Raw genomic sequence first — 14379 nt, forward strand, 5'->3', positions numbered from 1 at the left:
AACGCCGAGTCTGACTTGGCACTCTCAGTTCCTGTGATCCTGTAGGTGAGTACGCCACCCCGAACGAGCTGGCAGCTCACACAACATTTTAAAATATCTTGCAATTGAGCTGAAATGACGCCTCCCTGTAGAGCCACTCACCTGCTCCTGTGCTCTCACTTGAACTGAGTTGAAGCAGGAGCACAGGGAGAAGCCAGGCAGTTTAAAACCCCATTTCCCACTTGGCGGTAGAGCCAAAGCTGCCTTTCCACTTCCTTTCATCTTTACGTGCTCTCTCCAGCTCAAGCCTCACCTTGCCCAGACACCTTCCTTCGTTGTTAGCTCTTCATTTCTGAGATGCAGTGATTTTTCTACCCGTCTCCCTAATAGACTGTGAACACCCTAGAGGGTAAGTACTGGTCCTACTCAACTTTGAACTCACAACATGTTCACAGGACATGTCACACCGAAGGAAGGGTTAGATGAATAGACACAGGACTGAATGAATATACCAGACCTGGGCTCCTGGCTCACCTAGGACAGGCTTGCTCTAGTATCAGGTGAGAGGCAGGCTGAGCTGTTGGAAATCCTTCTTGCTCTTGGTGACTGGTATGAGGCACGCCTGAGACCCCTGGTTGGGGATGGCAGGGGGTAGAGGTGGAGGGGACGGGCCTGATAGCTGGGAACACGTCTCTGGTTAAAACAACAGGCCCAGGTGAGGACTGCTTATAGGCCCCTGGCCCTGGTAACGTGGTCTCACCACCTAACCAATCCACAGAAGACAGTTTGGAAGAACTATCAGTCCAGTAGGGAAGGAGCTAATTGATGCAACTTTCAGGATGAGAAACAGAGAAAACAAAGGGGTGGAGAAAAGAAGGAAGTTCAGCCAGTTGTATTTAAAACCTCTTCTCTCAAGGAGTTCAAGATGAGAGGGGGCCTTTGGGGGCAGAGCTGCAGTGAACTCGGGCCCCTAGAGAGTGAGACGAGTGCAAGTGAGGCAGGTCTTGAAAGGCTGGGCGGGGGGTGGGAAGGCAGCCGCGCAGGAAGGAGGCTGGGCTCCCATCTGGAGAGCCAAGGGGCTGGGGCTGCTGAACAGATGGAGCGAAAGTTGCAGCTGGTGTAAATGCACTTTCATGTGTAAAGTTTGGTCCACGGAGGATTTCGACTTCCAACTCTGAAGGCAGCACTGGGCAGGTGGCTCTGCTCCATGCTCCGCCTTCCCCTCCCACTGCCACACAGAAAATTCGACAACGGCGGCTCTGTGCCAGGACTCAGCCACCGTGCCTTCCACCAGCATCCCTTTCAACAGGCAGGAGCTGGCATGGGGACACCAGGGCACAGCCAGGATGGCGGAGGACTGCAATGTTTTAGCAGCTGAAGGGGGCAGGGGAATAGGAAGGATTAATCCAGCCTTCCCAGGAGGGGACCGAGAGGACCAAGAACAGACGCGGAGGTGGAGAAAGGGAATCAGACCTTCCAAAGCTGTTCATGATATACACACTGGGTCTCCGCTCTGGGCTTGGTTGAGCTTTGGCTGAAGGGGACGCACTGGGGAAATGTGAATGCACAGCAGACTCTGAGGCTCTGGGCTCATTTTAGCTCAACCTTGAGAGAAGTTTCTCAAGGGGAGAATATATCTGTAGTTTTTTAAGAAATATTTGCCCACCAGAGCTTTAAGAGAGAAAGTGATTTTTACATCCTCTGGCTCTGACAGTTACCTGTCCTGATATTTAGACATTGGCCTGTGGGAACAGAAGCCACAAGCACAGCAGCTCTTGGGGGAACTGGCCACCCAGCCAGGTTAACCACACCCACGAGGGAGCAGCCTGGGCCATGAGCACCAAGCTCTGCCTCTTCCCCCTCTCTTTCTTTCTTTACTTGTGCGAGGCTGTGCTCCTGGCCATCAAAAACAGAAACAGCCACTCTGTCTTGTTAAAATCCAAATGCTGTTTTTAGAGTACGTGATTTTGCTTCCTTAAAAAAAAAATAACAAAATAGCCAGACTGAGACCTAGTCCTTTATCTCTATTGTGTCCATTTTCCCAAAAGATGTCACTGTTCGAGAAAATAACTTAAAATATTCTTGGAGTGGAGGTAGTCTCTCTCTTCTTAGTGGGATGTCTTCTTGGCTCCTTTCCCAAACTTGGCATCGAGACCAAGACCTATAGAGAGAGAGAACACGGGCTTAACTTTATGGGGAGAAATGAAGCCTACAAATGATTTGGGGGTGGGGGGGTGGGGGTGAGCCTTGGTTCTCCAAAATTGGAGCTTTAAATAAAACTAGTTTTCAAACATTGGTTTTATAAAAGCTCCTCAGAGAAAAGAGATTGGTATCAAATGAAAAAAAAATCACCAAGATACTGGTAATTACATGTATATTTGAAATACAGCAGGGACTTCTCTGGCAGTCCAGAGGTTAAGACTCCACGCTTCCACCGCAGGGGGCACAGGTTCGATCCCGGTTTGGGGAACTAAGATCCCGCATGCTGCGTGTGGTGCGGCCAAAAAAAAAAATAATAATACAGCAAGACTGAAAGAAATTTAAGAATCAAACTTCTAAGCTAGGTGTCTCAGCTTACCCACAGCAGCATAAATGAATAGGGAATAAGTACAATAATTTTACCCTGCTCAGTATCTGGGGAAAGCAGAATCACTGGAAAGAAATCACTCAAATGAAATGTTCCTTAGGAAAGCTAGAGTAGAGGTAATGCTTCCTTTTCTCTTTTAAAACATTTTCTCTAAAGTAACCTAATAAATTTCACAAATAAACAAGTAAATATTAAGGAAAAAGAATAACGCTCTGTCACTGTCCCTTTGTGTGGTCCAGAGCTGCCCGCTCTGGACGGAACTTACCCAAGAACACAAGCACAGTGCCCACCCACTGCATGGGGCTGATGGGGTTGGCGAAGAGGATCACAGAGGCCAAAATGGTGAAGAACTTTCGAGTTGTGGTGATGATGGAGCAGGTCAGGGGACCAAAATACACCACTGTCATGAAGATGAAGCTCTAGAGAAAGACAGGGAAAGACTAGGTCAGGCTGGTTCTTGGCTATCTATCTGCCAAGAGGTCTAAAGTCTGTAACAGGACATCATGGCTAATCTTGCCACCCCTCTTCTCGCAGCCAGGCCAGTCTCTTTTGGGGAAGCCAAGCCATCCTCCATCAAGGCACTCACCTGGCCCAGGGCACTAGTCAGGCCAAAGAGCAGGATGTTATAGATGATGGCAGGGTATCTTTCGGCAAAGCTCAAGAAATCCCAGAGCTCCCCAGTGAACAGGATTCCTAGGAAGAAACGTCAAAAGATGAACGGTGCATCTTGTGTGCCCATATTCACACCCCTGCAGAGGCCTGCTAAAGCCCTCTGAAGGAGGGCATGGAAAAACATATGGAGTGAGTTTGTATTGCCCCATCAGGCATCTCCTATTTTTCTGATAAGAGAAACTAACTAAAGACTCTTCTGGGAAATACTTGGAAGTTAATGAGTTACTTCTGCCAAAGTGATTGAAAGCAGCAAACCTCAGATGCTGTGAAGATACTGATCCACACATCCCGAGCTCAAGGCAGCCTCAAGCACTGCTCGATTCCAGCCATCAGTAGCCTCCTCTGTTAACCCTAGTGTGTTGTATGAAAAATACTCCCTGTGTGCGCCCAGATTTGAAAAAAGTTAGGAAGCACTGATTTAAAAGCAAATACATCCACGTTTGAACAATATTCAGTATTCACCACATACCAGTGTCTCATCTCCCTCAGAAGAGGGCGAGTTCCCAGGGCACCCCAGCATTTTACTACTGTGTGTCCTCCCATGATACCCGGCACAGGTCTACCCCTGATTGTGCCAGTAACAAGTAGCAAGTAGAGCCAACTGGTGAAGGTTTCTCCAAGGCTTCTCAGGGGCCTGGACATAAAGGCATCTGAGAACTGATGGGCAAAGTTAGCAACTGGCACCAGAGCTAGAGATTATGTGGATGAGGGCAGTGTGCCCTCTGCTGATACGTAGAAAGAATAGCAGAACTGCTCCTTACCGGCTCCCAGCAGCAATGTCGACCAAAGGTTGATGTTCAGCATCATGTGGTTGGAGCCTGTTTGGTAGTGAGCCCGCATGTGGTCCTGGGAAACGCCGGTCAGCCCATCCAGGGTGAGAGACAAGAGCTGGGAAAGAAAGAGTACAGCGTGCAGTGAGAAGGCCACCGGGACCCTCCCTAACGCAGGACACAGAACTCTCACCTTTCTGAGACCCCTCAGAAAAGCCGCTGCCTTAAGACAGAGTCCTCAGAACAAAATGCTGCCATTTGTCCACAGGTGGAGGATGGGAGAGACCACGTGAGCTCCCTCCTCCCCTCAGGCACTCAGAACGACAGGCGATCTGAGCCACATGGATGTAATGTGATCGGAGCAGGGCAGGAAGCCTACCGCTTCCCAACACAATGCTGTGAAGTCTGGCGTGCAGGGGCCTAGAACGGCTCATGGTGAGCCACACTCATTCTTCCACTAAAGCTGGAGAGAGGAAATCTAGTCCCAGCATGTTAGCCTCCTGGCTTGGAGTATAGGGCTCCAGAGACTGGATTCTGTGGTCACACTGCCTGGATTAGAATCCGGGGCAATGTAAGCCACTAACTCTGCCAATTAAAAGCCATGTGACCATGGGCAAGTGATTCAACTTTTCTTTGCCTCAGTTTCTTCACCTGTAAAATGGAGATAATGCTATCTAAGTTATGAGGTTATTGTTGTAAAAATTAACTAGTTTACACGTAGAACACTTGGAAAAGTGCCAGCACCTAGTAAGTAATAGCTACTATAGTATTTTTTTAATTAATTAATTAATTTATTTATTTATTTATGGCTGCATTGGGTCTTCGTTGCTGCGCACAGGCTTTCTCTAGTTGCGGTGAGCAGGGACTACTCTTCGTTGCAGTGTGCGGGCTTCTCATTGCAGTGGTTTCTCTTGTTGTGGAGCACGGGCTCTAGGCGCGCGGGCTTCAGTAGTTGTGGCTCACGGACTCTAGAGCGCAGCCTCAGTAGTTTGTGCACAGGCTTAGTTGCTCCGCAGTATGTGGGATCTTCCCAGACCAGGGCTTGAACCCGTGTCTCCTGCATTGGCAGGCGGATTCTCAACCACTGTGCCACCAGGGAAGCCCTATAGTATTATTTTTAACCCTGGCTTCCATGTTCCTTGGAAAGCCACAGTGAGAGACACACTACTCCTTTCCTCTTTGCTCTCAGGTCTCTGGAACCTCACACCAGCATTTAGACACAGGCCTCAGAGTCATCCCTTCCCCAGAAGGAGAGCTGACCCATAGTGAAATATTTTAGGCTCCCCACTATGGCCTTAGCAGAGCCAAGGGCTTTGCAGCCAGAGACAAAGACCAGAAATGTGGGGCAAGAAACATCACAACCTCCCTCAAAACATATAACTGGCCTTCTGCCTGCACAGGTGGGGATACTCCTTTGTTAAGATTACTGGAAAAGGCTTCCTTTCCCAACAGAATTGCATACCAGGAGCAGCTCTCCATAGCCAACTGTGTGTTCTTCTATCCCGACTACTTTCTTGGGTTTGTACATGAAAAGGGCCACTCCAGCCACAATTAGCAACACACACAGGTACTTGGCCATTGGATACTTCTTCTTCAAAAGGGTCACTCCAAGGAGCATGACTACAGGGAAGAAACAGAGTGGAAAATTCAGGCACCCATAGGCATTGATGAGCCCAACACTCTCCTTCTAGGAGCCAAAGACTCACGGGAAAAAAAGAATGTCTGAGAAGGAAAGCCGACAGAGGACAAAAGGAGGGTGCAACGCTGGCACCTAGACAGAGACGACTGAGCAACAAGGTTGAGCAAAGAGTATAAGGAAGGGAAGAGGTAGAGAACAAAGGTGAAAGTTCCAGGAAGGAACAGGGCAGGGGAGGGGCAGTAGGGAAGAGTGACAGGTTGAGGAAAAGGAAACTGATGATCAAATGGGATTTAGGGTGTCTAATGACAACGTGAACACATGGGACACCAAAATGATTGACTATGTGAAGCAGGTTAGGTCAGCCTCTGGCTCTCAGTGAGGATTACCAGCTAATGAACACCCAACACCACAGGAAGTGATAAAGGATGGGCAGGGGGAAGGGATGGAGGGAACCCGAGAGATAGCTATGGTGAGATGACAAAGCCCAGAGGCATAGAGCTCTAGCAGAGGAGGATCAAGCTCACTGCAGGAAGAGTGAGGAAGGAAGATGGCGACCATCTTCTTCTGCTTACCTGGGATGGGCTTGCACGATTTACCAAGGACCTGAAATTAAATTCAGCAAAAATAATTTCTGAGCGTCTTTGATGTGCCAGGTACTGTACTAGGTGCTACGATAAGATGAGTTAAGTGTGGGGCCTGCACCAGAGACTGCAGCCTCGGAAAGCAGCCCTACCACGGCCAGCCCACCACCACTAAACCTCAGATCTATGGTTCTTCACACTCTTAACTTCCCAAACACACTCTCTTTTTATTTAAGTCACAGGCCAGAGGGAAGCATCTTTCATCCTTTTCAAGCAACTTCTGAGCCAACCCTCATTCCACCCTAAGGTTTCACCTGAGTTGGGTAGTTGACAAACTGTAGTGCTGAGTTGCTGGAGACCATGGCACCCAGATAGGAGACAGAACAGGCAGCATAGAGCCAGCTCCGAGTACGATCCACCCTGGCAGTGTCAAAAAACTGGATCACTGGGAGAAGACAAAAGAAACATACAAGAGAAAGCTGGTGGGCCTAGGATGGACCACTGAGCAAAAGTCGAAGCCACATGAAAGGAATTTGCCTGTCAAATAAGATGAGAAGCACAAACTATTTCTGTCCTCTTAGACTGGGAAATCTCTGAAGATTCTCCAACTCTCCAATCTCACCTAACCCTAACACAAGACCTCATGGAGGGCAGGGGTGGGGGTAGGGTGTCCATTCAGTTCAAGGGACTAGTTATCCCTGCTGCTAGCCCCCAGGGAACAAAGAGAGAATGCCCAAAACATGCTTGAAGCTGACACATAAAGGAAAATCAAAAGGACAAAGGAAAAAGCTTTAAGTATTCTCATGGGGATCTGGAACACAGAAGACCCATTCCCTGCACATTTCTGACTGACAAGTTGATTTAATCTAAGGAAATGGGGTTTCACCCTTTTCCAAAGCCACTAGTTTTCTCAATCGAACAGAGAGGCTGTTGCAAGCACTAAAGGGGCTGAGGGTGCTGAGACTTAGACCTAATGCCTAGGATACAAAGGGGAGGGGACACACAACAGATTACTATCTAAGTACTCACAGATCTTGGCAAACACGGCATTGATCACGCATTGGATGAAGACCAAAGTTAAGGCAAAAGTGAACGTCTCCTGCTTGGCTCCCTCCCCATACTTTCCTCTTGTTCTAAGAATGAAATGCATGAGAAAGAGGGGAGGAATTAGTATACTTCCCTCAGTGCCATCTACTAATGCAGAGCCACTGAACACTTTGAAATTTTCTAGCCTCTCTAGACGTAGGGAGAGTTTGGTAAGGATCACCGGGCTCATTGACATCAGAAGCTGATTTTATGGGATCTAAAAACTAGACATTCCAGGCTGCTGATCCCGTAGCCGAAGGAAAAAAATATCCGTACAGGATGGAGCAAGAGGAAACGTGAAAAATTAGTTGGTGAAACGAGGTATCCCGGGCAGAAGAAGGGATTTGGGCTATAGCAGCAGGGCCGAGGGCAAAGGAATCCGCTATCTGCAAGCATCTGGGAGTTCCCAAAAGGGGCCGGCACAGGTCATGGAAACCTAAGCCTGTGAAACCTAGCTCCTTAGAACCAACAGGAAAAAAGAGCAACCAAGGGAAGAAAAATAACCAGCTCCCGAGAATCCAGAGACCAACTTTCGCGTTTTGGAAACCTAGGGAGGTTTCAGCGGCAAAGGCGGTCAGGATGCCGGGAGGGCGGGGCGGCGTGGGGGTGCAAAAGGGAACAGTGGGGCCAGGGGCGGGAGGACCGCGAACCTGACCACAGGCTGGGGAGACAAGGCGGACTGGTTAGGGGGGCGGAGGTCTGCGTTCCGACCCGGGGGATCCGCTCACATCTTTTCCTGCAGGATCCCATAGTAGAAATAGCAGACAAAGACGCCGAGGAAGCAGAGCGGCAGGCGCAGCCGGTCGGGCACCAGGGAGCTGCTAGCGGCCATGAGACGCCCGGACGACCCGACCGGAGACCCGCTCACAGCCGGCAGCGGCGGCGGCGACAAGTCCAGCCGGACATCGCCGACCGGCGACAGGGGCCTCATAGGAGCTGCATGTGACCGCCGTTGGGCAGGGCCTCAGCAGCCACCGCCAGAACTGCCAGCTCAGGACGGCCGAGGGGAAACTCTTCAGAACCCTGAACCCGCTTCCAAGGAAAGGACACCCACCCTGGGGCCTTGATCTCGTCCCTGGTGGCCAGGGGAGCCCGCTGTCCCGAGGGTGACGCCTTACCCTCGAGACTTTCCGACCAGGCAACTCCGAGGACAACTGAGACCCGGAGCTCGACGGGATGGCCTAGGAGATAGGTGGACGTGGAATGATGACGTATAAGGATGTGGAGGTGACCAATTGGCTGCGCTGTGCAAAGGCAGACAGGTGGGCGGGAAGGAGGAGTGCGCCGGCCCGGCAAATCCAAGAGTCTTTTTCCCGGTCGGCTGTCAGGCTTCTGCTGGGTCCTAACGCCCGGAAATCGCAATGCAGCCTTAGCGCCCCCTAGCTGCTGCCCAGCGTCCCTGACTCTAACCCCTCTACAAGAAGAGCGTTGCTCAAGGCCTGGCTTTTGGGGAGCCGTCCTCCTCCTACGGCACATCACTAGGCTCCCAAGGGCGGCAGAGCTTTTGTTTCAGCTCTGTCACTTAAAGGCAGGGTAACCTACGCATGTCACCTAAATTCCGAGCTACAGTTTTCCTAGTCTATATTATTACTAATAATAGCCACCTTGTCGCCTCTTGACCGTTCTGAGGATCAAATGAGCTGAGGCTGTGAAACGGTTTTATAAACTGTAAAGTGTGCTGTGCAAGTTTAAGGTATTTATTAGTCATTACTCTTTCTCAACTCTAATCTTATTTCCTCACATCCTCAAGGTGGAAATGGAAGCTTGCCGAAGTGGATTTTCTTCAGGGTCTTACAACTCACCGACAAGGGAGCAAACCCTCCTGCATTGATGAGCTCCTTGTTGGAGCCCCTCCCTCATCCCAGTGTTGGACCTCCACGTGCTGACACCAAGAACTAGGGCCGGACTGACCCCAAGGCTTGCCACTACCGGGCTCAAGCCCCCCCGTAATCACTGGACTCTGGGTTGCTCTTTGGGTAGAGACTTCTTCTCCCCTTCTAGCAGCCTGCTCCTTTGGCACAGCCTCACGCAAAGGAAGGAAACTCGGGGCAGCACCACACCCATCCCTCCGGGCCTGACTCACTAAGACTTTGGGGGTAGGCCAAACATCTTTCAGGGGAGGGGTAAGAAGTAGAAGATAGGGTCTGTCTGCAACCCCCTGTGTCCTTTATATAAGTTGGGGAGGGGGACCCCCACACATTTGTTCTCTTGCCCAGTGGTTTACTTTCTTTACTGTATTAGCCAACGATTCCAGGGCACGGAGCTGGGGTTCCAGTCCCAGCTCTGCCTCTTTACCAGCTGGGACTTCAAACAATTCACTTGACCTCTGAGTCAAGTTTCCTCATCAGAAATTAATGGAAATGTAACAAGCGGTAGAGTACTGTGGTTAGAAGCACAGGCATTGGATTCAAAAGATCTGGTTCCCAGTCCTAGCTTCCACACTTTGTACCTGTGTTTTGGGGGCAAGGTTTATCAATTTTTTTTTTTTGTCTTTCCCTCATTAGTACAGTGGGATTTATCACATCAGATGGTTTGTGATATTTCAATGACATTTTATGTAAAGCATTTTACAGTGTATCTGATGCTTACCTAGCCAATACATGGTAGTTGGGATAGCCTGGCTTAAGAGTTTGTTTTGAGGTTTTATGAGATAGATAGATATAATTGTAGTTATTATGACTGCCCTTGGGGTAGTCAACTTTTAACCCATACAGTGGGGATAATGTGTCTTTTGTGAAAATGCTTTGTAAATTGCAAAGCACTATCAGAATGTTCGGATGGTTATTCTCATTTTCCCCAAAAGCCTAAGAGCTCTTACGGGGGGGGGGCACTATAAAGCTGAGGAACAGTTTCTTCCGCCCTCTGTGTTGTGGGTACTCACTGATGTGCAAAGAATACTCAGAAGGAGCTAAAGCTTCCCTAAAACTGTGCCCAGAGATTCGATCTGAATGCCATTCCCTCATCTTGTTTTCCTTGCTGATGCAAGGAGCACCCACAATGTCAAACTGTCTCCCCTTGGTCACCCTTATGTCCCTGCTAAAATCCACTCTCCCTTAGGGTGTTTTTCCAGACTCACCCAAGAAAGGATGACTTCCCCACTGACTCCTTCACCCCACCTCCACCACACTCTTCATTCTGGACAGACTCTCCCTGGCCCTACTGTTTCTATGTCCAAGTAGAGAATGCAAGCCTGCTGTCCTGAGGACACAGACTCTGGATCCATCCCCCCAACATTATGTATTAAGTAAAGGCTCCTCTTAAAGACGAGGATGAAGTGATTAATATGATACCCTCAATCTCCATCCCGCTCCCTCCCCCAAAAAATATTAACAGAACCTCAAGCTGCTGGGAATACTTATTTATTTGGTCTATTAACACCAAGATCTGCAAAAAACAAACAAAAAAACACAACTTCTAAACACAGGATAATAAAACTTGAACATTAACATTCTTCTTCGATTTTGTGTAAGCTCTGCAGTATGGAAAATATACAAACTTCAAACAGCTGCAAAAATAGTGTCTTTGGGAGAAAATAGAGTTTCTACATCGATACAAGAAAAATAGGCATTTTTCTAATCCAACCCAGTCCTGGGGCAGGTGGAGGGTGGAGAGTCACCACTTGCCACCCGGAGGAATGCCAGCTCTCCCTCTCCCCTACTACCCACCTGGGGCTGGGCAGGCTGGGCTGCTGCTTAAGACAATCTTAGGGTGAAAGCGAGATGAAAATGCCACTTAGGAAAACGCTTGGTTCCCCCTCTGCCAGCAGCTGGATTGGTCAAGTGTTATGGCCCTTTCGGGCTGCTTTGGTCAGCTCCTCCAATGAGAGGGAGGTAGGGGGATGGGACTGAGAGGATCGGGAATCTATTCGGGTCTCCTCGTCTGTGTCTGGGGAGGAGAGGTAAGGAAATCTGTGGTGTCCGCTCTCCTTTAATCATGGCCAGCTTGCTCCATGATAAAGACAAGGGCCCCATACACAGTCCTTCGGACTCACACCCAGGGGTGGGGGACCCAAGACCTTCTGGGTGAGTTTTCCACCAAGTGAGAGAGGTGACAAGAACACGGGTGTGACTCGTGAGCTGCCCAGCTGCTAGTGGAGGAGGCAGGTCCCCTCACATTCGACGGGGCAGGGGTCCATCGGGAAGAGGACCCAGGGCTTTGACACAATACATGAAAGTGCTCAAAGGCCAGGAGGGAAGGGCTCCTTCATCCCCCGTCTCAGGGAGCTCGGGAGGGGCCTGCCACCAAGGCACTGGTCTCCATGGTGAAGTGGGGGTGGGGCCCTCAGACCACCAGGGAGCTCTGGAAAAGCACGGGCTCTTCTGACGGTGGGGGGCGCTGCCAAGGCTCGAATGGCAGCGAGGAGGCCTTGGGGGCCTCTGGATCCTTCCGAGGCGGTGGCCTGGGGCTGGCCGGGGGAAGGGGGGACCCTGGGCTTGAGGGGCAGTTACGGAAGATGAAGCCCATGCTGGGGAAGAGGGGCTTCATCAAGCTGACGGGGCAGAAAGCCGAGCCGGTTGGGTTGAAATGGACTTTGTTCTTGTCAGGACAGGAAGTCAGGAAGGCCAGGTCAGGACCTGGGGACCTGGAGGATGGAGAGAGAAACACAGACATACATGTGTGCATGCACACGAACAGCCGGTGAGAAGGGGCGAGAGGTGTCCCAGCGTCAGGGGAGCAAGGGAGCTAGGGCTCTGTTCAAACATGGTGGTGACTTGACCAAAACAACGACAGGCTGCTGAGCAACCGCCAGCGCTCAGCAGGCCCCTCAGCTCTCCATGTTCTAGAAATATGGCTAAGCAACAGGAAATCTACTTGAGATAAAAACAGGAGGGATTAAAGCTAGACGGGAAGGAGAACTTCCTGACAGTGTGATTCTAGAAGAGGAGACCGAGAGATCTTTTAATTTGAGAGATTTCATCACTGAACAGTGTTTTAGGGGCAGACCACTTGCCTGAAAGCAGAGATCCAAGCAGAGTGACTTAGACTTTTTATAGCCTAAAGCAGGGTTTCTCATCCTCAGCACTACTGGCATTTGGGCCTGGATAATGCTTGGTTGTGGGGGCTATCGTGTGCATCATAGGATGTTTAACAGCATCCCTGGCCCCTACCCACCATACGCCAGTAGCACCCCACTCCAAATTGTGACAACCATTGCCAGATGTCCCCTGGGGGGAAAAGTATCCCCCATTGAAATCTACTGACCTCAAGAATCTAATTCTTGAGCAGATTTGAAAGGTGTGATTTTCAAAACCCTTGCTGGGAGGAAAGGACAGCAGCTAGACCTTCTCAGGAGATCTAGGTTCTAATTCACCATGTGCTCCTGGCCTAACCTGCCTCACCTCTAACATGGAAAGAATCCCTACCCTTCTGATCATGTAGGGGAAATGAAAGGATTAAAAGAGGTCAGGTCAGACAGTTCTAGAGTAAGGAATCCTTATGATAAAAAAGGAAGAAGAATGTCTGGCCATGCTTCAAGGGTGAAGAGCCCTGAGAAGCTGCTGGTTATGAGGATTCCGGGCAAGGAGACAAAATTGTGGGAAGACAGTCAAGCTCTGCACCAATGCTTCCCATCGCCTAACTTTTCCTTGAAGTGTAATGTATACATACAGAAGAATGCACTTAGTGTACAGCTTGACAAATTGATTACTATTTTAATTGTAGAATTCTAATCATTCCAAACCCAGGAAGAAGAGCATGGCACGCAGAGGAGGGCGGATGTTGGCCCAGCATGAGCGATGGGAGGAGAGGTAGAGGGAAGCTAAGGCCTGTGTGCAGGGTGTCTTTGGAAGCCTGGGGTCCCAGAGGACTCCGCAGCAGCAAGGTGCCCCCTGACTGAGAAGGGCTTAAAAGAATCCCACTTTAGGAAGAGGTGGGGGATGGGCAGGAGAGGGAATGCTCTCAGTGTGTGCATGCATGCACGAGGAGGGTGACCCAGGCGAGACCAAGTAACACTCGAAGGACGTGAGGGCAACCAGCGTGACCCTGAATGGCTTGATTCCCTCCCTGGGAATCTCACACGATGGGCAGCCAGGAAGAGGAAAATGTGGCAGAGGAACCACTAAACATAAGAACTTCCCAGTAGGAAAGTTCATACAATAAAGAGACACCAATGAGCTGAGAATTTCTATCCCCGGATATCTAAGAAAGTAACTGATGGATCACCACCTCTCTCAAAGGGTTAACATAGGGGCAGGAAGCTGGATGAGATGACGTTAAACCTCTTCTGTCCTTATGAGCCTACAAAAGAATAAAGACAAGCAGCAGCCTAATTGCCACAAGCAATTCCAGGTTGTAAACACTCAACTGTACTGTGGACTGGGGAAGGGTACACAAGCCCAGAGTCTGCTTAAGCTACGAGATCTGGCCTCTTCCCCACACACGACCCCAGAGGATCGAGGGTTCTTGGAGAGATGCCAGGCAACAGTGATGATGGGAGCAAACCCTCAGTGCCCCTGGTTTTCTCCATAATTCCCCCTCTGGGTTATATAAGTGCCTCCTGCTACTACCATGGGCTGTCCTCTCCCTTATCTGAGATACAGATGGAGCCATCAAGACCCCACACCCTGTCCGAGCTAAATCTCCACTCACACACCATAACTAAACTTCCTCACTGCCATCGAATCCACAGCTTCCAATGTGAATCGGCCCCGATGAATATTACAGTGGCAGTGGGAATATGGTGAACTCTCTTCTTAGCTCCTGCTAAGGGGGACCGTGGGACATTTGGAAAGTTCTAGCTCTTGATTCTCTCTGCTAACGGGAGGGAACTGTACTAAAGAAATCAACTTAAGAATGACTTCTGAATTGTCCAGTCTGGTTTGGGAATATTCCATAGTCCTTACTTGCAAGGACTGGAAATTTCTGTCTGGGAGTTCATGACACTTGAACCACTGCAGCTGCAGGGTGAAGATTTGACTCAGAAGCAATCAGAAAGCTTTTTAGGCTCCCCCTGCCACACCGGTGGGCATGAGGCGCTTCTAAGCTCTGCCTGAAGAGAATTACTAGTATGTTCTCTCTCTGATTATGGTCTAGCAAATTCTCACACCTTCCCCGGCGATGGAAAAA

General features: G+C 49.8%; 2 protein-coding genes across 5 annotated transcripts in view; both read right to left on the reverse strand.

Moving 5' to 3' along the window:
• Positions 1-1530: 1530 nt before the first annotated feature.
• Positions 1531-8410, reverse strand: SLC35B1 (solute carrier family 35 member B1). Of its 2 annotated transcripts, none has more exons than XM_082861545.1 (9): positions 8043-8180; positions 7258-7361; positions 6543-6648; positions 6220-6250; positions 5471-5628; positions 4000-4126; positions 3153-3259; positions 2832-2985; positions 1531-2140 (listed from the first exon to the last, which is right to left on the reverse strand). In XM_082861545.1, exons 2-9 carry the CDS (start codon positions 7287-7289, stop codon positions 2088-2090), a joined length of 768 nt encoding a protein of 255 aa, XP_082717671.1. In that variant the 5' UTR covers positions 7290-7361; positions 8043-8180; the 3' UTR covers positions 1531-2087. The 2 variants fall into 2 exon arrangements, with proteins under 2 accessions (XP_082717671.1, XP_082717670.1); XM_082861544.1 differs by having other exon boundaries at positions 1534-2140; positions 6543-6673; positions 8043-8410.
• A 3164-nt stretch (positions 8411-11574) lies between these two features.
• The window catches only part of FAM117A (family with sequence similarity 117 member A), a gene marked incomplete at its 5' end in the record, with an annotated part of 51844 nt that continues 49039 nt past the window's right edge, over positions 11575-14379 (reverse strand). For all 3 annotated transcript variants that reach the window (XM_082860903.1, XM_082860902.1, XM_082860904.1), the window contains one exon: positions 11575-11896. In XM_082860903.1, coding sequence (XP_082717029.1) covers positions 11596-11896 — 301 coding nt within the window. In that variant the 3' untranslated portion in view covers positions 11575-11595. The remainder of the gene's footprint in view (positions 11897-14379) is intronic.

The sequence above is a fragment of the Leucopleurus acutus genome (assembly GCF_964270905.1).
Source record: "Leucopleurus acutus genome assembly, chromosome: 19".
Taxonomy (NCBI): Eukaryota; Metazoa; Chordata; class Mammalia; order Artiodactyla; family Delphinidae; genus Leucopleurus; species Leucopleurus acutus.